Source organism: Bos indicus, chromosome 19 (assembly GCF_029378745.1).
Source record: "Bos indicus isolate NIAB-ARS_2022 breed Sahiwal x Tharparkar chromosome 19, NIAB-ARS_B.indTharparkar_mat_pri_1.0, whole genome shotgun sequence".
Lineage (NCBI taxonomy): Eukaryota > Metazoa > Chordata > Mammalia > Artiodactyla > Bovidae > Bos > Bos indicus.
In genome coordinates, this window is record NC_091778.1 from 14773079 (window position 1) to 14799385 (window position 26307).

General features: G+C 41.0%; 1 protein-coding gene across 7 annotated transcripts in view; it reads right to left on the reverse strand.

Moving 5' to 3' along the window:
* The window catches only part of ACACA (acetyl-CoA carboxylase alpha), a 286531-nt gene that overhangs the window by 57368 nt on the left and 202856 nt on the right, over nucleotides 1-26307 (reverse strand). For all 7 annotated transcript variants that reach the window (XM_070772628.1, XM_070772626.1, XM_070772625.1 and 4 more), the window contains 4 exons: nucleotides 15823-16092; nucleotides 10149-10246; nucleotides 5463-5583; nucleotides 4450-4560 (listed from right to left, as the gene is read on the reverse strand). In XM_070772628.1, the coding sequence (XP_070628729.1) occupies nucleotides 4450-4560; nucleotides 5463-5583; nucleotides 10149-10246; nucleotides 15823-16092 (600 nt within the window). The remainder of the gene's footprint in view (nucleotides 1-4449; nucleotides 4561-5462; nucleotides 5584-10148; nucleotides 10247-15822; nucleotides 16093-26307) is intronic.

Here is a 26307-nt window from a genome sequence, read left to right on the forward strand (position 1 = left end):
GAAGAACTGGGAACCCATGATCCACTACCTTGAGTGACATGAGAGAGCAGGCCCTTAGGAGCTTCTCTTACTTATGTTATCACTCGCATGACATTTGGACAAAAAGTAAAATGACCCCTGGGATGTCCCTGATGGTCTAGTGGCTGAGAGTCCGCCTGCCAATGCAGGGAACACAGGTTCGATCCCAGGTCCAGGAAGATCCCACATGCCGAGGAGTAACTAAGCCACAACTACAGAGCCCACGCACTGCAACTACTGAAGCCCTCTTGCCTAGAGCCAGTGCTCCGCAAAAGAGAAGCCGCCACAATGAGAAGCTCCAGCCCCACAGCGAGGAGTAGCCCCCGTGTGCTGCAACTAGAGAAGGCCCACGCGGCAATGAAGACCCAGTGCAGCTTAAAGTAAAATAAATAATTAAAAAATAAAATAAAATGATCACACTACTTTCTCTTCTCAGGCCTTGTGGACACTGAGCCCAGGGAACTGAGCGCACCTTAAATGAAACTCAGGGACGTGGAGGTTCATGTTCTGCTGCTAGTTCTAGTCTCTGTCGGTGGAACGAGTAGACAAAGGTATTCTTCTACCTTCTGCTGTTTCTGTCTTCCCATCTGTAAAATGGCCCTCATGCCACCAGCCCACCCAGAAAGTTACAAGGAGCCACACAGATGCTCTTAAGTTTCAAATAAAGTTATCCAGGCTGCCCCTATCACCAGCCCATCGCCTTGAGTTCAAATGTCAACTCTGTTTTTGCGACGCTTAAGAAAACTGGATCCTGTATCTCTCCTCACCTGTGTAATATTCTGAATATTTCACACATAACTACAGGCAGCAAAGAACATGGCATTCAAGGAACGAGGATATACAAATACTCAGATGACAAGAACCGGGGATCAAAGCACACATGTGGGGAGCACTGTCTGGTCTTGGTAAACAAAAGACAGAATGGCAGAGGACGGAGCCCCTAAAAAAGACATGTAAGTGAACAGTGAGATCACTGACAGGAAGACACAGGAAACCCTGGGGATGGTCATGTTTTACATGCAGGTGACCACTGCCGGCTACAAAAAGAAATCCTTTAAAAGTAAGCGTCTTTGGAAGAGAGAGGTAGGAAGGGCTAAACTAATTAAAACCGGGTTGGCTAACGACGGGCAACACCACGTGGGTGCTGAGATGGAGTGCAGCCATAAAAGCTTGACGCAGACACGCAGTGTATTAAGTTGGGAATGTGTGTCTTTCCAGCTTCGTTTCTATTAAAGGAACAAACAATTTACATGTGGCTGCGTTACAGAAGTGTGATATGTGGAGTGTCAACCCTTTCTCTTCACACCCAACTGTGTTCAGTCAAAGGAAAGACGGGGTGGAGGGGGGCGGGGAGGGGGAGGAGAAGAGCGAGGAGAAAGAAAGTTTTTAAAAAAATCTCTGCCTCAGCAAAAGTTTTCATTAAAATTTTAGACAAATGATCCCTGTGTCCTTCTCCCTTGCTGCCTGGGGCTCCATGCTATTTCTATGCAAATAACAACCTCGTGGTTTATATCTTATTATTTCCACCGGAGCTGCAGCGACACGACCTGAGACGTGTAAGAGGTGGGGGGGGGTGGGGGGGAGGTGGAGTTAGAAAGGAGAGAGAGAAAGAGAGAAGAGGAGAGAGAGAGATGAAGTGGGTGTTCACTCAAGTGTGAAAAAAATACTGTCAGGAGTGCGCGTCAAGAACAAAAAAAAAAATCGCAGGGATAACGTGTTTATTTCAGTACCACCCCCACCCCCACCCCACCCCCCCTCTGCAATCCAGCACCTTTTAAAATTCATTGGGCATCCGGCGATCATGCACAATCCATCTGCTTTCACTTTATCATTTGCATTTCATGCCTCCTGGCTTTTGATGTGCTGATACTTTGATGCAGTCAGGAGACGCGCATTATCATTATTTCAATTTTCAAAGGGGTCAACGGGATCGGCACTTGCACACACAGATTTTTTTTTTCCCTACAACCTCTGTATGCTCCCCCCACCCTTCTGACTCTTTGCCCTAATGTTTAACATAAAGGATGAAGACTCAGAAAGGTAGGGGTCAAATGTTTACAGTCTAAAGGCTGGCGTCCACCACCTACATTTACACAGGTACACGCGTATGACAGGCTAGATGGTCAGGGCTTGGGGAGGCTCTACGGGGCTTCAGACACACACAAAGACTTTCTCACACATGGAGACTCAGGGAAGCACACAGAGAGGGATCCAGACACAAAGAGACAGAGACTAGCGCCCAGGCAGGAAGAGACACGCACTCAAAGTGACCTGGACACACGCCCAGCGGATGCGAGACACAGATTCCTATAGAAGAAAAGGCAGACTGTGTAGAGCGACAGCGGTGCACACAAAGACAGGATGTGCACAGGCAGGAAAGCGGAGGAGGCAGCCAGAGTATGTGGCTCCCGTCTAGTCCCCTTCTTCATACTTGAGAGGCACAGGGGCAGACAGGACATTTTAATGAATTTGCATGAAATCGAGGGTCTGCCAGCTCCATGGCTCCATGTAAGAGGACAGTGAAGCAGTCAGGGCAGGGTTAGGTAACCCCTATAACTGATCACTCCGTTCAGCTACAAATGATCATATCCTTCTGGAAATGAGCATTGTAGGGTAAGTTACAGCTGCAGCTTCACTGTCTCTTCCCTACAACTAGACTTTAACCAGCAGCCCTGCAGGCTAAGAGGAAGATGAATATAATGAATTTGATCACAGCAATTTAACCAGATTTTAAGAAAACAAAACAAAACTGATAATGCTTTCTTTGTAGCATGATTGAAATTCAACTACCAAGCTTTCAGGAAAAAACAAACAAAACCCCCGGCAGCAGTGACAATAACACAACAATGACAACACCTCTGCCTTTTGGAATAGTCTTGCTATCAGGGAAAAAATAAGAAACTCAGTGTGACAAGACACTTTAGAAATTAGCTCTTTGCTCAGGTAGAGGAACATTACAGAAATGTAGGTGTCTTCGTTACCTTGGATCCTCACAGATAATGGTACGTACAGTTCTCTTCAGCATGCATCAATATCTCATTCTAAGAAAAAGGATCCAAAAGAACAACTTTTTTTTAAAACGTAAGACTCTCAGCCAGTTTCATTCAGAGCAATAACCTCCCTCAGTAGAGACAGTTCACAATCTTTATGTCCAGGCTACTCTCTAAAGAAAGAGCAGGACATCCAAGCCGGCCTCTGTGAGCACCGCTCTGCTTTCCTTGGAGAGAAAGGCAAACCCAGAGAAGGATGCAGAGTTCACACGGGTGCAGAGAGCAAGCTTATCACCTCACACCATTCTCATTTCTGGCGTTCCCCCAAAGGTAACTGGACTGATGGCAGTGTCAACTTATTCTAAATGGGGATGATAGGCTGGGACACTGAATTCCAATCCTTCTTCTTGAAAGTCAAGGCTGGATTAAAAAAAAAAAAAAGTTTGTGCAAGTCTAATAAACAACTAACTTAGCACACGTGTAATTCCGCAAGTTCGGTCCCCAAACCATATTGAGAGAGGAAAAGGTAACTGCAACAGCAGTGCAGGCCAATGCTTTGTGCAGAGTTCTAGATGCTTTTACCTGTGTTTCCTCATTTAAAGGTGGAAATTATTACTCATCTTTGACGGATAAAGAAAGATGAGAGGTTATGTGAGCTGTATGAGGTCAGTCAGCCAGCCTTAGACTATTACATATTCTTAGCTTTGGAGAGAAAATAATTTTCCTATGCCTGCAAAGAAGGGGGAACTACACGGTCCTTTGTATATGCAGTTATTCTTAGGTACTGAGGTCACTGTAAGAGTGAAAGCTATATATTTTTTCCCCTCTGTGGAAAACCACTATGAACTTGGATTGAACAGGCACAAGCATTTCTTTGGAAGGGACAGTAAATGTCCATGTCACATTCTTTTCTTAGCAATCCATCCATGCATCCATCCACCCACTTTCCATTCAACATTGACCAAGTACTTCCTCACCTATAAGGGACCATGTCTTAAGTGCTCCTCTTCAGAGATGCTTTCACAAATTTCTCAAAACTTTAAAACCTGACACCCTTGCCATGTTCAGAGGATGTTTCATAGGTATAAATCTCACATTGCTTGCTCACAGATGAGAAAAAGGGAGGGAGGGCAGAACAGATGCAGTCAATCTGATCTTTCTAGAAAGACATCAGAATGTAAACTCTTTGCAGCAGGAGTTATATATGGTTTGTTTATTAACATATACACAGGGCTTGGAATAGTGTCAGGCACATAGTAGGTACTCATAACACTCATTATGTCAAATGAATGAATAGGCAGAGAAGATGGAGAGAGGAGGAGAGAGAGACTGAGGAATGTGTGGGCTGAATATCTTCCCTGACCAATCAAGACCTGGAATTAAGAATTCACAACAGTCTTTGAAAAGCTTCACACACTTCTCCCAAACTCTAGAAACTTACTTTGTTGAGGGCCCCAGCTCCTGTCAGGATTAAGTGAGAATTTTCGACCTGGATGGTTCTCTGTCCCAGTCGGACGAGGTAAGCCCCAATCCCAATGGCCCTGCATGTAACCTTAAAAAAAGAATAAATTCGATGTGTCACATATTTATGTTCCCTCCCAAGCTGTAAGAATTAAGCTATAGGTATAAAAAAAATTCACATTAACAGAAGCTAGGTGTGTGTTTTTTTTTTTTTTAAGGAAATCTGTTTGGTTAAATGACAATACAAAAACACAATTTCCTGGTTAAAGCCAAGAAGGTAACATAATTCATTCAATGATTCAAGTAACAGTTAAAGGGTCTCAGAGCCTTTACTTCTCTTACACTTCTGCCTGTTCCACAGATGTGTGGCATCCACACTAGAGGTATGAAAAAGTAAACTAGTTAAGAGGAGAAGAAGTTTAAGCTGTTAATACTGTGTGGAATATTTGAGAAATAAGTTAAACTAAAAGCTAACACAAGGTGCTAGTTTTATCTGGGGAATCCAATTATGTACATTACTCTATCGTCCTACTATTATGCACAATTAAAATCAAATTGCAGATTTACAATTTTAAAGCAATGCTCCTGGGGCTTCCCTGGTGGCACAGAGACAGGAATCCGCCTGCCAGTGCAGGAGACACAGGTTCGATCCCTGGTCTGGGAAGATCCCTCATGCCATGGGGCAACTAAGCCCACGCTCCAGAGCCCGGGGAATTGCAAATACTGAAGCCTGCACACCCTAGAGCCCGTGGTCCACAACGAGAAGCCACCACAATGAGAACCCTGCAGCGCAGTTAGAGAGTAGCTCCCACTCGCTGCAAGTAGAGAAAAGCACGCTCAGCCTCAAAGACCCAGCACTGCCAATAAATCAATATATATATATATATTTTTAAAGAAATGCTCTCATTTGAAGCTGAACAGCAGTGACGGTGGCAAAAGCAAATCCTAGTCAAAGCCAGCTCTCCAAAAATCTCACACTCGGCCAAGATTTACCAGGCTGATGGTGATGATCTCGTCGTAGGCCAACGAGGATTCCCCAGCAATCATTCCAGACCCTCGAAGGTTCTCTGCTCCAAGTCCTTCTTCCTTCCCAATAATGTCAGTGATCTTGTACCTGGTGGATAGAGCCATGCCAAATTAGACAGGTTAAACACAGTAACGACAATCCATTAAGAGAAGAGCCACCATTAATAGGCTGTTAAAAGCATACCGAACTCATATTTAACACCAGAGCTCTGTACATTTTTTATACTCGTCATTCATATATCTTTCCTTCTTAGCTTGGTGCCTATTTTGTCTGGAAGCAACATGGTGTAGCGGAAAGAGCAAAATCTGGAACTAAGGAGACAGGTTTAAATCCCTGCTCTGACACATACAGCAGTGCAACTCTAGGGATAAGGTAACTTGTGTAAGATGGGAATTAGAGTGTATCCACTTCTGAGAGTTGAGTTGAGTTAAATTAAGCAGCAACGAGAGGGTTTGACACATAGATGGCGCTCCAGTGTCAGAAGACCTCTTACATTCTAGGACGTGTATCTCTACAGTAAGCCACAGCCATTATTAAATCAAACATTTTAGATGAATGTTACCCAGGAATTAAAAAAAAAAAAAAATCCAGAGGCACTGTGAGAACAGTTTCTCGAGTTCCAAATCCTCTCTCTTTCCAAGACAAGGATGAAGGGAAGGTCAACACCGTGCACTCTATCCCTGCTCCTTGGCAAGTACCCAGTGTATGTACGAGAGTTTCTGGCACAGTCTCTGGAGGGGCAGGAGGACTGTGTGCAAACGTAAAATGCTGGGCAAGTTGTCCAGAAAGCAGCCTGTGGATCCAAGGGGAGCCACTCGTGGGTCTTCTCAGTGGGAGGTTAGGAGTGATAGCTGATAATGCGAAATGGGAGATGGGGAATGCAGCTAATAAAGGGAAAATACAAAGTGGGACACAGAGATGGGCATATGTTATTTATTGTTCCACGTGTACCCAGAAGGCTTGGCACTGGGCACAGTTTTAGAAACTGAAATAATAAATAAATATCCCAAAGTGGCTCTTAAACTATTTTTTTTTCTGCCCCATATTTCTCTGTTCCTTTACTTCCAGCCTTCCACCAATTCCTTTTCTTTGCTCTCGCTGTTGTTCTGTGGCTTTGTTTCTGCTTCCCAGATTCCCAGTAATTGCTTCTCCCAGTTCTTCATTTGGCTCTGTATCTAGACTCCTGATTTCAGACTTATGTTACAGGTCAAGTTAATCTGCTTTAATGGGTTAACGAGCCACAGTAATTTGGTGGTGGGGGAGGAGGTTAAGTGTTCATTTTATAAGGCCCATATGCCATATAGTCACACATACCCATGGGCCCAGCCAGCCTTCCTTGCAAAGCAGATCTTTTCCCTCCTAAGGAGTGCATACTGCTTCAGAGGTGTTTATGATTTGTTAAGTGACATCTTTTCCTATTGCATTACATGAAAGAGAGTAAAAAATTTCCCATTTTCTGCTCTATGATCTAAGTCTTCTACCTTTAAGACTATCATTCTTTAAAGCAGTACCAGGGACCTCCCTGGAGATACAGTGGTTAAGACTCTGCACTTCCACTGCAAGGAGCACAGGTTTGATCCCTGGTCAGGGAACTAGATTCCGCATGTCACATCACATGGCCAAAAAACAAAAAAGGTAGTACCACATTTTAATGTTACTTATAATAAAAACCTTTGTATGCTGCTGCTGCTGTTGCTAAGGTGCGTCACTCGTGTCCGACTCTGTGCGATCCCAGAGATGGCCGCCCACCAGGCTCCCCCGTCCCTGGGATTCTCCAGGCAAGAACACTGGAGTGGGTTGCCATTTCCTTCTCCAATGCATGAAAGTGAAAAGTGAAAGCAAAGTCGCTCAGTTGTGTCCAACTCCTATCGACCCCATGGACTGCAGCCTACCAGGCTCCTCCGTCCATGGGATTTTCCAGGCAAGAGTACTGGAGTGGGGTGCCATCGCCTTCTCCGAACCTTTGTGTAATGTAATACAATTACAGAAGATTCATGTGTGCCACTTTTGATCCTCACAACAGTACAGTGTGATAAGGAATATCATCTCCATTATCATAGGTAATAACAGCCAGGATCTGTGATTGCTCACTATGTGCTTAGTTCTGTGCCAATAAAGGCTTCACATATATAAGCTCACTTGCTTCTTCTTTGTACAGACGAGGAAACTGAAGCTCAGAGAAGAAAACTGACTTATTTTAACAAAAGCAATATACAAAAATCAAGTCTTCTGAGATACCAGTAACAGAGTTAAAAAATACAATGGCGGGGGTGGGGTGGGAATCCTGTTCAAAGTAGCAAGAAAAAAGTGAAAAACATTTAGAGCTATCTAAAAAACAGCAAAATCCCACCATACCTACACTGTACACCAAGACATCCTGGGATGGGTGCCACAGTGAACCCTCAGTCAGGGGCCCTGACTGCTACTGCTGCTAAGTCGCTTCAGTCGTGTCTGACTCTGTGCGACCCCATAGACGGCAGCCCACCAGGCTCCCCCGTCCCTGGGATTCTCCAGGCAAGAACACTGGAGTGGGTTGCCATTTCCTTTTCCAATGCATGAAAGTGAAAAGTGAAAGTGAAGTCGCTCAGTTGTGTCTGACTCTTAGTGACCCCATGGACTGCAGCCTACCAGGGTCCTCCACCCATGGGATTTTCCAGGCAAGAGTACTGGAGTGGGGTGCCACTGCCTTCTCCCAGGGGCACTGAAGGATGTTTCAAATTTTTGAGAGAAATACTATGTGGTATCTGATGGCTCCCATGTGAACTACTAGTTTCAAGTAGTTCGTGGTTTAACACTAGGTAGTGCTACATTCCTTCTGACAATCGTTGCAAAGCTGGGTTTTCAGTTTTGAAGGTGGTGCGGGGTGGAGGGCGTTCTACACAAAAACCAATGCAGAATATGAGGGTGGCGATGTCCAAGCTGACTCTAAGATCTGCAACGTCGTGCAGATCCAAATATCCCATGCGTAAGTAACTGCAATTATTTAAGACTGACATAAAACAAATTTTCAGCTATGATATATACTATACAGTTGACCCTTGAACAACAGCCAGAGTTAGGGGCATCCACCCTCAGGAGGTGAAAATTCAAGTATCACTTATAGTTGGTGCTCAATTGTTAATACACGGTTCTTCCATGTCTATAAATAGATTCAACCAACCACAGATGGTACAGTACTGTTGCATTTACTGTTGAAAAGGTCCATGTAGAAGTGGACTCAAGAAATTCAAACCCATGTTGTTCACGGCAGAAATACTTATGAAGCTCTCTGGGTTTGCCTACTCAATAATCAGAAATACGAGGTATATCCTTTTGCCTAAAGCTGCTATGAAAAAATTACAGAGACAATATGGGTGCTGTGAACCAAGAAAGACTGGGACCTTCTGGCATAACCTATGTGAAGAAAACTATAAAACTTCAAATATACACTTAAATAATTAGAAACACACACCATATATCTTGTTGGGAAGAGTTAATATTATAAAGCACTCAGATCTTCCTAAATTAATTTATAAACCTAATGCAACTTGGATCAAAATCATTATGGGAGGTTTTGGGGAATTTTTAAAAAAATGAGCCTATATGTAAAAAGACAAAAATAATGGATAAAATTTGGGGGGAAAATTAAGAATGTGAGGAACCCTGGCCCATTACAGCAGTTAAAACTGTGTGGCATTAGTCCAAGAATAGATAGAACAAAAAACAGAATATAAAGCCTGGTAATTGAGTTAAGATTATTATGAAAGTGAAGAAAGTATGAATTATTCAGAAAATGATACTGGAGCAACAGATTAACATTCTGGAAAATACTTTCAGATAGATTATAAAAATGTTCAACTTCACTGGTGATCAAAAAATACCAGTTAAAATAACAATTGCTGTTTTCATCCTATTTTATTGACAATAATCAATGTTGGCAAGGATGGAGAACAATTAAACAGCGTGAACAAGCACTACATATACTGCTCGTGGGAATGCAGCTCTTGAGAAGACAATTTGAAATTATTAAAAAAAATTTTTTTTTAATGGACATACTTTTTGACTACTAATTCTACTTTTAGAAATTAACACAAAGTAAATAACCAGAGATATTCCTCAAAGTTTACATAAAAGAATGATCAGTCCAGGAATACAGCAGTAAAAATTAGAATTGTCTGAATGCTCAAATATGATACATTCATTAAAAAGATTTATATGAAGCCATTAAATATCATATTCTCAAATAATATTGTAAGAATATAAAAAGTTACCCCCCAAATAATTTTTTGTGGAAAGAATAAATGACAAAAGACCTTTTCTATTATGACCCCAATTATGTAGGAAAAGAGATGTATATACATATGACAGAAAGAATATAATATATATTAATAACTGTGATCTCTTGGTAGGACTATAGCTGGTTTTTACTTTTTATTCATAATTATTTGTATGTTCCAACTTTTCAAATGCATATAATAAACAATTTTAAAGCCTCAATGAATAATTTTGCTTTTTAGCTAGTAAGTGGTAGAGCAGAGATACCTAAGGCTTTAGATTATGCAACAAGCAATCTTCATTGCTCAAGGTCATAATCAACAGGACAGTGAGAAAAAAATGATCAAATTCTCCTTTCTTGAATCCATGGCCAAATTATTCTGATGGATAATACCTACCTGGATTCTCCTTCATCTTCCACATGTTCACAATGGACAGAGTTGAGAGCACTGACTCTCTTGTAATCTTGAGGGGTCAGATATAAATATTTGTATCCCTGTGGGAAGCACAAATAGTTTTTAACCCATTATTTGCCATCACCACATGACCAGAAGACCCAGCAAAGTACATATGATGCAGTGGTTCTAAGCTAGCTTTAAATCGCCAAATCATGTCTTAGAGTTACTGTCTCATAGAATACTAGCATAGAGAGTGCTCCTTTGAAAGATGGAGGTGTCTGTTTCTGTATCATTGTACCCTTGAAATTAGGTATCTTGCAGCTGCAACCTCAGGTACTAATACATTCCACTCATTTCCTTTTCATCAAGGTTAAAGGGTCATTCTCTAATCTTAAGTGATACCTCCATTAAAAATATCAACACAAAATTAAAGATTTGCATGAATTACTATTCATCATTTTCTCACAATGGGACCATCATACCATCAAAATATAGATGGGTCAAGGATAATTGAGAGCATCACAAAACTGGAGTATTCAATCTTAAAATCAGATGTCTATGCTAATGATCAGTAAACACTAAGCTTGAACCGTTTGCTTTTTTAAATAAACATTTTATTTTTTAAATAAAAAAGCAAAAAAATATTTGCTTTTTAAAATAAATAATCCCTAGGTACATTAAAAAATCATACTAACATTTCATGATTGGCTTATTTTTATACATACATATGCACACTCACATACAGAGTTATTTAATACACATATTCACCTTAAGTGAAGGAGTCACTCAGACCAAAAGACAAAAAAAGCAAGCAGAGAAAAACACTTAAAATACTACGAGAAACTATGTCCGCGGTTTAACTGAACTTGTCCCACAGTGAGCACAACATGCCAGAGACATGAATTTGAATTTGCCGCCGATTCTGCCTGACTCTTGCTGAGAAGGCAGGGAATGTCAGCAGTATGTCAGCCAGCCACATTTATCGGGCGCCTACTACATGGAAGGCACCGGCCAAAGCATGGGGAAAACAGGAACGGACAAAACAGGCAAAAGTTTCTGGCGTTACACAACTTATCTTCTAGTAGGAGATACAGAAAATACACAAAATAAGTAAGTTAAATATACGATGTTAATGGGAATAACGTTTGAGGGGAAAAAATAAAATAGACGAAGGAGACAGGACAGCTTGGAGAGTCGACCTTCTAGAAGAACAGCCAGGAAAGGCTTTGCTGAAAATGTCACTTGAGCCAATACCTGAAGTGCTGTGGAAGTGAGACATGGGGGTATTTGGCGGAAAAGCACACCAGGCAGCAGGAACCACAAGCGTGAAGGTGCCGACTGTGCCCCGCAGGCTCAAGACAGAGCGGGGAGGCCGGAGGAGCCAGTGTGGGATGCGGTGGGATCAGACGAGGACGGGGTCACTGGAGGCCCGCCTAGGAGGGACGTGCCGGCAACTGCAGGGTTTCCGGCCCTCATGTGAGTTAGCTGGGAAGCCTTTAAAGGGTTTTAATCACAGGAAAGTTTGGAGTCACGATCTGATTTACATTTAACTGGATCATTCCACTTTCCTTCCCTTCCGTTTTTATTTTTGGTCGTGCTGGGTCTTCGTTGCCATGCTGGTTTTTCTTGGGTTGCAGCAAGCAGGGGCTACTCTTCAGTTGCGGTGCATGCTCTTCTCATTGCATGGCTTCTCTTGTTGTGGAGCAGGGACTCTGGGGCATGCGGGCTGCCGTAGTTGCAGCTCCCGGGCTCTAGAGCACAGGCGCAATAGTCATGGTGCTTGAGCTGAGTTGCTCTGCTGCATGTGGGATCTTCCTGGACCAGGGACTGAACCTGTGTCTCCTGCATTGGCAGGCAGATTTTTTACCACCGATCCACCAGGGAAGCCCTCCACTTCCTGTTGAGAGTAGACTTTGGATAGGGGGAGGGGCAAGGCCAGAAGCAGGAAGGTCCATGAGGAAGCGACCGCAATAAATGCAATAAGAGATGATGGGGACCTAGATCACGGGGCAGCAGCAGAAGCACTCAGAGGTGGTTGTGCTCTGGGTATATTTTGAAGGCTGGGATGCACACGCGATTCACTGACAGAGAGGATGTGAATGTGAGAAAGACAGGTCAAGCATAACTCTAAGATCTTTTACTTACACAGAAGAATAGAGGTATCATTTATTGAGCTAGAGAAGACTGTAGGAAGAACAAATGCAAGGAAGGTGACTAGAAGCTGCCGTGAGGCAGATGTGCAGGAAGAGAGGTTGAGTCCGCACAGATGAATCTGACGTTCGGGGGTATTATATCAATTTAGAAGTTAATCAGTTTATAGATGGAATTTAAATCTTGAGGACTGGGTGAGATGACCAAGGGTAGGTGAATAGAGACAAGAGGAGAAGTTCAGGGACTGAGTGTTTTAGGGACTGAGCCCTAAAACACTTTTTTTCTTTCTACCTCACCTTCTGTAAAAGCTATCTTGCCAAAGCGCCAGGTGAGGTGGCTCTGGGCCCTGATGGGGTTGAGGCTGGGAGATCCTGGACTTGGTTCTGCTACAGCCTTTGTGACCTTGAAATATATCTCCATTCACATTTTAAAAAATAATTTGAAAAATTTGAGATAAAATTCACATTAACATAAAACTGGCCATCATACAGTATACAATTCAGTAGTTTCTAGTATATTCAGATATAGTACAACCACCACCACTATCTAATTCTAGGATACTTCTATCATCCCAAAAGAAACCCTGTATTTAATAGTAAAAGTGAAAGTCACTCAGTCATGTCTGACTCTTTGTGACCCCATGGAACTCTCCAGGCCAGAATACTGGAATGGGTAGCTATTCCCATCTCCAGGGGATCTTCCCAATGTAGGGATCAAACCCAGGTCTGCTTGCATTGCAGGCAGATTCCTTACCCACTGAGCCACAAGGGAAGCCCAAGAATACTGCAGTGGGTAGCCTATCCCTTCTCCAGCGGATCTTCCCAACCCAGGAATTGAACCAGGGTCTCCAGCATTGCAGGCAGATTCTTTACCAGCTGAGCTGCCAGGGAAGCCCAAGTACTTAAGAGTGGTCATGAACAATTCTCATATACTTTTGAAATGAATTTTACTGAAGCATAATTTACAGGCAACAAAATCCATCAGTTTTAAGTGTTGAAGTTTGATGAATTCTGACAAATGTATACATTTGTGCATATTTGCCATTACAATCAAAATACAGAACATTTCCATCATCCCTTGACACTCTTAAAGACGTAAAAGGCAGCAAAGGAAACTGAGAAGGAGTGTTAGAAGGGTAAAAAGGAGATTATGGGGTCCTGGAAACTAAGAGAAGAAAGTATTGCAAGGATGAAGGTATAACCAACTGCATGGAATGCTGCTGAAACGTCACATAAGTGAGATTCACAACAGAGTTTAATAATACGGAATCAATAGCAACCTTGACATAAGCAGCTCCAGTGGAACGGTGTGGGTGCAGGAGAAATACATGGGTTCCAGAGGGGATGGGAGGGAGAAGCGTATCTGGAAACAGCAAGAAGAGAAACTCTTTTTAAGAAGTCTTGCTGTGGAGTTCCTCTGGTGACTCAGTAGTAAGGAATCCACCTGCCAATGTAGGACACACCAGTTTGATCCTTGATTCGGGAAGACTCCATGTGATAAGCGGGACATGTAAGCCTTGACATACTCCTTTTCCTATTTGGAACCAGTCTGTTGTTCCATGTCCAGTTCTAACTGTTGCTTCCTGACCTGCATATAGGTTTCTCAAGAGGCAGGTCAGGTGGTCTGGTATTCCCATCTCTTTCACAGTTTTCCATAGTTTATTGTGATCCACACAGTCAAAGGCTTTGGCATAGTCAATAAAGCAGAAATAGATGTTTTTCTGGAACTCTCTTGCTTTTTCGATGATCCAGCGAATGTTGGCAATTTGATCTCTGGTTCCTCTGCCCTTCCTAAAACCAGCTTGAATATCTGGAAGTTCACGGTTCACGTATTGCTGAAGCCTGGCTTGGAGAATTTTGAGCATTACTTTACTAGCATGTGAGATAAGTGCAATTGTGCAGTAGTTTGAGCATTCTTTGGCATTGCCTTTCTTTGGGATTGGAATGAAAACTGACCTTTTCCAGTCCTGTGGCCACTGCTGAGTTTTCCAAATTTGCTGGCATATTGAGTGCAGCACTTTCACAGCATCATCTTTCAGGATTTGAAAGAGCTCAACTGGAATTCCATCACCTCCACTAGCTTTGTTCATAGTGATGCTTTCTAAGGCCCACTTGACTTCACATTCCAGGATGTCTGGCTCTAGGTGAGTGATTACACCATCGTGATTATCTGGGTCGTGAAGATCTTTCTTGTACAGTTCTTCTGTGTATTCTTGCCACCTCTTCTTAATATCTTCTGCTTCTGTTAGGTCCATAGCATTTCTGTCCTTTATCGAGCCCATCTTTGCATGAAACGTTCCCTTGGTATCTCTAATTTTCTTGAAGAGATCTCTAGTCTTTCCCATTCTGTTGTTTTCCTCTATTTCTTTGCACTGATCGCTGAGGAAGGCTTTCTTATCTCTCCTTGCTATTCTTTGGAACTCTGCATTCAGATGCTTATATCTTTCCTTTTCTCCTTTGCTTTTTGCTTCTTATTTTTAAACTTTACATAATTGTATTAGTTTTGCCAAATATCAAAATGAATCCGACACAGGTATACATGTGTTCCCCATCCTAAACCCTCCTCCCTCCTCTTCTTTTCTATTTGTAAGGCCTCCACAGACAGCCATTTTGCTTTTCTGCATTTCTTTTCCATGGGGATGGTCTTGATCCTTGTCTCCTGTACAATGTCACGAATTTCCATCCATAGTTCATCAGGCACTCTGTCTATCAGATCTAGTCCCTTAAATCTATTTCTCACTTCCACTGTATAATCATAACGAATTTGATTTAGGTCATCCCTGAACGGTCTAGTGGTTTTCCCTGCTTTCTTCAGTTTAAGCCTGAATTTGGCAATAAGGAGTTCATGATAAACGGAAGGAAAAAACGGGGTAGGGTTGGTGACTGCAGGGGTCAGTATCTATGTGCTAAAGACACAGACGTGTCTTCTTCTAACATAGAGGGAAAACATGATGATGCAAGAAAGAAGGGGGAGGAGCTTTGATCTATATCCTTAAGCTGGCAAGAAGGGAAAGGACCAAACACAGTGGGATTAGACAGGGGGAGGGAGTCTTCATCAAAGTCTCTCTCCAGGCTCTGTGGCACAAGGGAAAGAGAAACCGTCCGCCATGTAAGAAGGAAGAAGAGTCTTCGGAGGTCAGGCAGGTTTCAAGTAGAGCAAGAAGGTTGGAGAACAATCAGAGAAGCTGAGGATCTGAGAGATTTTGCTGATAACTGACCACATGTCTTAGAAGACAAGGTGGAATAATTTAATAACGAAATTAGTAATAATAATTTTCTGGCTTAACATGTCTCACATTAAATGCACACCTACTATTTCCATCTAGTGCAACCCAAGGAATGGTGTTCTGTTTCCAAGCTGGAGGAAAGACCAGGTGAACATACTGAGAGAGAATTTACAGTGCAGTTGCTAACTTTTGAACTTAAACCTCTACTTCTCTCCCACCTTTGTACACACACACACGCACACACACACACACATATCCGTAAAGTAATCGGAAGTATTATCTTCTCTTCATCTGTACCTTGTAAGGATCCTCAGGATCTACCCAGGCCACGTGAAACATATGACGAATTTCCTCTGCCAGTCCAATTCTTGCTCCACTGTTGGCTGCTACATAGATGCGTGGGATGCCCTCTGCCCTGGCAAGCTCAGAAGCTCTGAGAAACAGCAAATCCTCTTGGGGTCCAAAGGACCCAATTCGGTAAGTGATGTCATTGCCAATAACAATGATATCTCGGCCGTCTGGATATTCTGGACTTTTAAGGGTCATTTTCCAAGCTACCATGCCAATCTGCAAAGGCATAAACAGACAGACAAATCAATACAAGCTTCTTACATGCAGAATTTTGTTCCAGGCTCCTTGAAGATATCAGACTGAATGCAGACACAACCTTTGTGTAAAGATATGCAATGCTAAAGAGCCAAGCTCCCTGTGGGAAACTAGAGCAAATATTCTAGCATACTTTTCTAAGATTATGTTGAGAACAGCTGGTTTACTATGTATGTATCTCACAGCTGTCTCAATTTCTTCTTTGGGTTTGCTCAAAGAAGATGGAAACACCAAAGTCTAAATGCACTCAGCATATGTATGGAAGAATATACTGTGGCCCTGGGAATTAAATCCAGGATTCCCTAACTTATTACCTTATTTTGTGAGATTCTTTCCAAGAAACCTTTAACATGTAGGAAAGCAGAAAGAGGACTACCTCTCATGACTGGACAACTTTTATAGTCCTTTGATAGGGCTACCCCCGCGGCTCAGTGGTAAAGAATCCGCCTGCAATACAGGAGATGTGGGTTTGATCCCTAGGTCGGAAAGATCCCCTGGAGAAGGAAATGGCAATCCGCTCCAGTATTCTTGCCTGAGAAATCCCATGGACAGAGTAGCCTGGAGGGCTATACTCCCTGGGGTCCCAAAACAAGTCAGACATGACTTAGCGACTAAACAAAAAGTATTTGAAAGGAATAATGGCAACATTCTTTACTGGCTTGCTTCAGGTATCTTCTATTTCTGCAGGAACTGCTATATCTCAACATTGCCTCCTCTGAGCACCTCCTGTCGCTTTCTCCCAACACCAGAACACCAAAGCATGCAAGTATGCAAGTAACCGACCTCTTGCTGCACTAATATATGTAAATCTCTGCTCAGTGTTCAGTAGCATCTGTCCAGCCACACAAATAAATGATACTGACCTAAACAGGTGGGGGTGACATGTCTCCTTCCAAACCCTCACAGCCCTCTCCTCTTTTAATCCCCTTCCAAATGAGAACTAGTCAATCCTTCTACTTGTTTATTCGCTAGTTCCATTTCTTTTCTAGTCACTCATACCTCAGTTACGGCTGCAGTTGTTCACGTCTGCCTGTCTGCTTCCCTATACCTAGATAAGTAATGTTTTTCATTCTTTTTTCTGCCCCCCTCCAGAATCTTTCTGTCTACCCTGCTTCCCACCCCCACCACTTGCCCCCAAACACAAAGCCTACCAGTGAACAATCCTGGTCCTGCCTATTGGAGCCCAGCCACATTTGCAGCCTTGGGCCCTCATCCCCGGGCTGCTGCGTGTCACCTCATTGGGGAGCCGGCCATCAAGAAGGGCCATTAACAGATGTAAATAGCGGCATCCCTGGAAAGCCACATGCATCACCCAGACTCGAGCGGGCCAGTGATCATAAGCTCTTGAGTACACATTCTTCAATCCAATTGCACATCCGCTGTAATCAGGCTGGTTGAAGCTTTCCACACAGCTATTTGTGATTCTCAGCATTAAGAAATATATATACGAAACACCCACAGATAAATATAAGCTATTTAATATATACCATTGGCCAAATACAAATCAAAATGGATAAAAATCCAATCACCTTCGGAAGTAAGGCAGTATTACACTATCTGCTCATTAAAGACAGAGAAGAGGAGGAAGAAACAAGATCATCCAAAAAAATAGCACAGAGAAACTCCAAATATCAGGTTAACTTTGGTCTTTTTTTTTAAGAAATTGATCAATATAATGCCTGTGTGGGGAAAAATATTTTAACTGCCTTCTCATGTGGCCCTCTAAACCCAACACTTCTTTTGCTTTTCAGGAAGGAAAAGCTATTCCCTGTGAACACATTTGTAACTGGGAAGGTTGGGTTTCACACCAAATTTTATGGTATTTTAACCTTTGCTACCTAGGCCAGAGCCACTTAGATACGAGCCCGGAAGAATCTGCTTGAACATTTGCATTCTAATGCAAACACTGTGTCCAAGTGGCACTGGGCAAGCAAATAACACTCTTATCTTTTGCTATTACCTGGGGACTCTGTGTCACTTAGGCAGTCAGTTCAGCGATTGGCCAGGTCATTATGCTTACAATATTGACTTCTAATTAGGTGTCAATACAGCAGCACCAAGAACATGCTACTCTTTATCAATGTCTTTTCAAAGTGTGTTCCTCATCGACTGTCCCCCTCCCCACTTAAAAAGTACCAGTACAGGATAGAGAGTGTTGTCTGAGTCTCGGTACAGTGAGATTCCTTTTCGATTGAGTTTTGAATAAGCACAATGGATAAGTATGTAAGGAAGCATCTGTTGCTCAATTTTTAAATTTTAAGTTATATTTAAATTTAAATATGTTTTTATATATTTAAAATTTTTATATATATTTATATAAATATATATGTTTATATAAAAATATTTATATATATTTAAATTTAAATTATATTAGATTTTACTGCTAACCAAATGATGGGATACATAATGCTGAATGTAGGGCTGGGGAATCAAACAAGCTCAGATCCACATCTAAGCCCTGCCATTTATTAACTGTGTGACCCTGGGAAATTCACTTAACTTCACTGAGCTTCAAAGTCCCCATGTACAAAATTAATATTACCTATGGGTTTGATGAACAACTATTAGAAGCAGTAATCTATAATATTAACTTTACCATAGGAAGTTTTCCTTTGTCTTTCCTCTCAACCTATGCAAATTTTACCCATTCCATAAAGTTCACTCAAATTCCATTTCCTCAGAAAGCTTTCCCTAGTCTGAAGTGATCCTTCTCTTCCCAGATCTCCTACTAAGAACTTCATGTAGAGAATTCATTTGATAATTATTCACAAATGGATTAGGACTGCTTTTAGTCTGTCAGCTTGAACTGTCATATCATCTGCTTCATCACATAACAGGACTCCTACACATTCCTACACATAATATGGAAGTAATAAATATATGCTGGTTCCATAGTCATTTCATTTTTAAAACGATAGCTGGAAAATACTCAACACCAAGAGCCTAGAACATTACCCACAATTTATCTCTAGGGATCATATAATAACAGTATTAAAATATGATTAAAGTATTTTATTTTTAAAAAATAATAAGAATAATAGCTACCATCATTTGAACACTTATGTTGTATGATATTATAAAAAGTGAAAGTCGCTCAGTTGTGTCTGACTCTTTGCGACCCCATGGACTGTAGCCTACCACGTTCCTCTGTCCATCGGATTTTCCAGGCAAGAGTACTGGAGTGGGGTGCCATTTCCTTCTCCAGAGGATCTTCCCGACTGTGGAATCAAACCCGAGTCTCCCACATTGTAGGCAGACACTTAACCGTCTCAGCCACCAGGGAAGTCGTATGATACTATAAATGTTAACAAATAGTAATAATAGTTAAGAGATTAAACCGTAAAGTCTGTCTTGGTTCAGTTGTATAGCCTTGGACAAGTTGTAGAACTTTGGACAAGCCACATAACCTTGTGTAGCCTTAATTTTTCTAATTATAAAGTGGGGATAATAGTATCCTTCTGGAGGGATTGTTGAGAGGAACATCACATTAAATTAGTACCCAGCCTGGCATATAAAAGTCCTCAAATAGTAGTTATTGTCATTATTAACTTAAAAAACCATTATGATTGCCATAAGAAAACCAAGGCACAGAGGAATGAAGTAACTTGTCCTTATACCTAGAATGAATTACTTACTCTTCAAGGTATGAGTCACAATTACCGCTACTAGAGAAATTAAGGAACCATGTTCCAGTCTAGTGCCACTGCACTTAGCTGAAACAATACAGAAAGATAAACATCAACTGTGACACAGACATAAACATCATTGACAGCTAAATGCAATGTATGGATTGGACCCTGGAACAGAAAAAGGACATTAGTAAAAAAAAAAAAAACAAAAACTGGTGAAACCCAAAACAAAGTCGATATCTTATTTAATTGTATTGCACCAATGTTAATTTCTTAGTTTTTAAAATTATACCATGGTTATATAAGAGGTTAATGTTAGGGGGAGCTGGGTGAAGATTAAAAATGGGAACTCTATGATTTTTATAACATTTCTGTAAATCTAATATTAAGATAAAAAGCAGAAAAAATAAATGTCTTTATCTTGACTTTAACTTTTGACTATTTAACTTTTCTCGAGGGAATATATTGACTAGTGGCGTCATTGATAGTGTTCTGAACAGCCTTATAAAACTATGAACAGTATCTTAAAACACCCATGATGTAATGATAAATTTTAAGAAGACAGCAAGGAGATCAAACTGGTCAATCCTAAAGGAAATCAACCCTGAATATTCACTGGAAGGACTGATGCTAAAGCTGAAGCTCCAATACTTTGGCCACCTGATGCTGAGAGTCAACTTACTGGAAAAGACCCTGATGCTGGGAAAGACTGAGGGTAGGAGGAGAAGGGGACGGCAGAGGATGAGATGGTTGGATGGCATCATCAACTCAATGGACTTGAGTTTGGGCAAACCCTGGGAGACAATAAAGGACAGGGAAGCCTGGCGTGCTGCAGTCCATGGGATCTCAAAGACTCAGACGCGACTGAATGAACAACAAAGGATAACAAAATTGCATGCGTACCCTAATAACAGAGGAAGAACGAGGCAGTGGTTAAGAACATAGATTCAGAAACCAGCTGCAATGAATCTGAATCTAATGGAATCTGACTCTGACAGAATAAAGATTCAGTCTGTTTTCTAGCCACATAAACTTCGGTAAGATATTAATCTCTATATGCCTGAATTTCCTCATCAGTAAAATGGGGTAATAACCACCTTGTCTGCTGTGAAGACAAATACATGTTACATCTCAGAATCTTCTACCTGGCATATAGTAAGCACACAGTGTTGCAACGCACAGACACATACATATACACACACTCTCTGTCTCTGAAAGCAAAGCATGCTGGGGAGTGGAGTGAACACAAGTAAAGAAAACAGCAAAATGGGATGGTAATGTAGGACGATGGGACTTTGCATTTGTTTCCATTTTCCAAATTTCTTTAATATGCTTATGCCTTGATAATTTAAAAATTTTATAATGAAAGAGGGAGATGGGACTTCCCTGGTTGTCCAGTGGCTGAGACTCTGCACTCCCAATACAGGGGACATGGGTTCAATCCCTGATTGGGGAATTAAGATCCCGTATGTTGTAGGGCACAAAAAAAAAGAAAAAAAAGAAAAAAAACACTACAAAATGTTTCTTTACTGGGTAATAGGTACATGGGAGCTGATATTATTAACTCTGTTTTAGTGTGCATTTGAACATTTTCATAGTGAAAAAACAAAATTTAAGGAGAAAAAAAAATTCTCACCAACCTAACAGATTTCTCAAGTTTGAGAGGAACTGATACTAGGTTTTACTCACACTACAACAGATCACATTTATATAAAATTAGAAAGAAGGGAATAAACATACGAAAACATAAAATCAAGACTCACTTTAAAGGGAGCAGAACATCAAGAACTCTGTTGGGGCTCTCATCAACTTTTTTTTTTTTTTTAAAGAAATGCTCTGCACTGATGTGGTATAATGTAAACATATGCATATATAGGTTTATACAATATTAATATCTCTACCTGAGAAGTAACTGCTTCAGTGTTTTTCTGGTCTGATGGTTAAATACATATTTATACTTTTAAAGTCAATATTTGTACAATAGACAAGAACAGTGCCTATCAGCTAAATACATATTTAGGACTGTACCACATGTATTACAAACATGTACTAAAATCGAAAGCTCATATTTATACAGAGCCTTTCATCTTGAAGGGGGCTAAAGAGCTTTATAAACATATGTACATAAAAGGACGTTTGCCACTGATAGGCAGGCAAGGTATCACTTCACCCGCTCCCCTGCTCCTTCCAGCAGTCCTGGGTAGGAACGCATGGTGTCATCAGATGCAGGTCTGTGTCAGCTGCAGAGACACATAACACAATCACCCACACTGCCGTGCACAGTCCCTGAAAAGGGGCTGCAACCTGAGCTCAGCAACTGCTCTCCTCCACAGCAGAAGCATCACGGCCATTTCCAGCTTTGTTTTTAAATTATTCTCTACCAAACTCAACTAATCACTTGACAGAATTGAATTTGATACTGGAAATGGTTTCTGAATGCAAAATACTTTCTGTCTGATGATGAAAACTAGGCTGAAAAGCGCTTCCCTCTGCTCTTGTTCGATTTAGAGGGAGAGAGGGGGGGAAAAAAAGGGGTCACAACATTCAGGAGAAATGATTCAAAATATCCTATCTAAGAATAGCTTTGTCTCAGAGGATTGGGTCATTACTTCAGAAGACAGTCATATTTGCCTCCCGTTTAATTAGGACACTGTTAAGTTTTTCAGTCAAATTACTTTATATGGACAGGGTCTATCTATATTATATACACAATGGAGGTTTTATATTGAAAATTCTGTAACTGCCATATAAAAGCATACACAAGTGTGATAATGTGATCAGGAATATGACATTCACTGATTTCACCTAAAGCCAAGCTGCCTTGTTTATTAACTTAAAAATAACAACTGAAGGAAATTCCACCCCTGAATCCCCTTGTTTTTAGCTCCTCTCTCCCTCCAACGCTTCTATGCAATGAAACCTAGTGAAATGGACACTCCAGGACGGAGAGCTAAGGAAACAACAAAAGGAGAACACGGAGCCTGAAAGGGGCGTGGGTGGGTTTGTGGTTTTAGGAGCCTCAGACTCAGGCTTTTGGGCCCTGGCAGTGCCACAGACTTCTCTGACCACTGTGTCACCCAGGCACAGACTCACCCAATGGTTCTAGGCACTTACAGCCAGTTAGAGTTTCATTAATATAGCCATAATTCATTATTTTAAAAAATATCTAATTTCAGATTATTTTTGATAACAGAGCGTTCCAATTAGTAGGCTTCTTAGGTGCAGGATTATCCACCTAAACTAATTACCTTAAAGTGAGAAAGGGAAGAGGATCAAAAGAGTTACTGCGAATAAGGTGAGGATAAGCAGAAATAAATATCTGTTTTCTTTATACAAGTTCTAAGGAAGAAAATATTTCTTTGGCCACAGTCGGATCCTGGAATAAACACGCACCGACAAGGGAGGAGGGGGCTGGGGAGGAGAAGGCAGGCAGAAGAGAACAGTCTTATTTAACTGTTTTTATGTGGGTAAAATGATTTGTGCCACAGTATTTCCATAAGAAGTGGGGCCATTATTTTCCTGTAGAAACACATTTGGTTTGAAAAGTATCACTGGACAGGACGTGAAAATCAAACCGAATGAATTATTCACAACCTCCGATCAGAGGTGATCATTATTTCTGATGCTCCAAACAGTGATTAGGATTCTGCCCTGAGATGTCATTTTCTCGCTGAGTAACACCAGTGATACAGAAAGGCATTATCTATCTATCCATATATGTATTTTTTTCTCCTGGGAGGACCTTGGTTTAATGTTACTATAACAGATAATAAAAACATGATAACATTAACATTTATTCTGATGGTGCCCATAAATGCCATTAGTCTGACACAAAGTGTCAACACTAATCATGACCCAAAATTAACACCCAAATTGACATCCACATTAATTGTACTATCAGTGTGAACAGCATGTGCAAGTGTACATATGCACACGTGCCCACCTGCGCTTTCCAAAGCTGCTGTTGTCACAAAGTAAAACAACAACGTTAAGCTCAATGAAGAAATCTGAAGGGAAAACTACGGGGCGGAACGGGACAGGAATTTGTTTTCAGGGATGTAGGAAGCGTTCATCAAGTCTAGCTATGCCGTGGGAGGCAGAAAGGGAATGTCTTTGCCTTGCCTGCCTTTCTGATATCTCCACACTTTTGAGTTCAGCTATAATATCTTTCTATATGGATTTAGATACAGGTTAGAGTGTGGCTGAGACGCTGAAGCTTTATTTTCCATGCTGACAATCTAAAAGTTGAGTGTTTCTGGCAAAGCCTCCAGTGACTTTTGTGCTTCTATCGCTAATGCCAGGAAGATGACCATCCAACAAGGTCCTTGGGCAGATATACAAAGAATCCTAGAATATGAGAGCCAAAACAGATGTAGGCAGCCTCTGCATCATGAAGGTCAAAAAACGAAGATCCAGAGAGAAGCAAGCTGAAGTGGAGTTCCTTTTCAGACAGATAACAAAATGCTACCTTTCCTCCTTCCTTTTGTATGTTGGGTAGAGTATTAAATCTTCACTTTTAATTGATACTAACAAAAAACAATTGCAGTTTAAACTCAGAACCTCATGGGGAAAAAATACCTTATGAAATATTAGAAAATACTGTATAGGTCTTAAAAGGCACATTTTTAAACCATAAGGAATTATAATATTTGACTTAATCTGTGCCATTCAGAAAAACCATGGTGAAAATAATGTCAATGCCTTTCCATATTGTATTATCTGCTGGATATCATGTCCCATTGCCTAGTGTCGTATGATCACATAAAAGAGCTGAAAACAATTTCCTTAACAGCTGAAAAACTCTCTTTTTTCATGCTTGGATAATTCAAAAATGGCTGAACAAACTTACCTCAACCCTTCTCAAAAGCGATGAAAGGATAAGAAAAATATCATTTTGAGAGCAAAAAAACTTTCTTCTCAGAGGCTAATTCTTCAAAAATGTTATCAAGATTAGAAGTAATCCTTTTAAACAGGGGAATCATTTTTTCCTGTACTACATATGTACATGAAACCACACTGATTTTTAACACATGTATACAAAATGTATACAAAATACACATACCAATTTTAAAAAATACAGGCAATGGAGCACATACAAGCCAGTGGTATTGAAAGACGGGGCACCGGGGTAATAGGTTTGATAGGGAAATTAACCAAGCTGGCCTACTGCAGTTGAGGAAGCCTCACCTATGAACCATGTAACCGAATGCTGAACTCTGATGCTCCACACCACATCTCACCCTCTGGTGTCATCTGTTGCTGTCCTGATGCTCATTATTGCCTCTAGTTGGAGCTGTAAAATTACTTGTCATAGGGTACTATATCACAGCCTTTTTCTGTAAAGTCTTAAAAATTAAGATGTATGAAAATGCTAGCAAGTATATCCTTTTGCTTAAAGGCTATCTTTAGGATTTGCTTTTTTTCTTTTTTTTAAGATTTTCTGTTGTGGACCATTTTTAAAAAGTCTTTATTGAATTTGTTACAATATTGCTTCTGTGTTTTTTTGTTGTTGTTGTTGTTTTGGCCACGGAGGCACGTGGGATCCCAACTCCCCAAGCAGGGATCAAATCCATGCCCCTGGCACTGGAGGGTAAAGTCTTAGCCACTGGAGCACCAGGGAAGTCCCAGGACTTACTTTTAGAAAGGCATGGAGGGGCCCTCTCCGCAAGTGCTGCTTTGGTTGGCCAAGGGATACATCAGGATTTCCCAAGTTAGTCAAGTTCATTGGGCCTTGGTTTGCTACTAGTGAAATGAGTCAGAATCAATGAGAAATCTCCAGCTCCAATGACAGGCATTAAGAGGGAATTTGAAAAAAACTATACATATCCCAAAAGGGTTAGGAATTCATTAGAAGTAATTCCATGGCAGGAAGACCTAGCTTTCAAAATTAGCCTATTTTTCTCATGAGGGACTCAACTTTGGTCCTGAAGATCATTTCAAAGACTTGTAACTAAATACGCTCTCTTAGAGGCTAAAAGAAGAAATGTACACAATAATTTTAAATAAAACTATCTTACCATGTATTTCATAATATGTCTTTTTCCATACTTGAAATTCCTATCTTGCTAGGCTAAAAGGATTCAAAATTGGTTTTTTAAAGTCCTTGATGAAAAATAAGGTAAGTGCCAAGTATGAATGTTTATATGTCATCAGTGGAATGTGATAGTTTTCTGCTGAGGATCTCAAAGCACTTACAAATACTCTTCCATCTTCAGGGACAGATTGGTGGCAAGGACCATTAGGCTCTTTTTATAACTTGAACACTCAGTGCACAGACCATGATCCTGTTTTTCAGATCTGCTTTTCTCAGGTCTATTTCACAGCTCACCTTCAGCATGCTACAATATAAACATTCCTCTTTTCCAACACATATCTAAAAGACTGATATGGACTCAATTTCCACACCCAGCATGAAAAGGTAAACTGATTTCAAAGGAATAAGACAAAAGCACAGTAAAATACACTCAAATCAGCTTCCCATTCTGGAGCTATTCTGAGGTTAAATCGAGTAAAACAATATGCAAAGGCCTAATGTTAAACTAGAAAA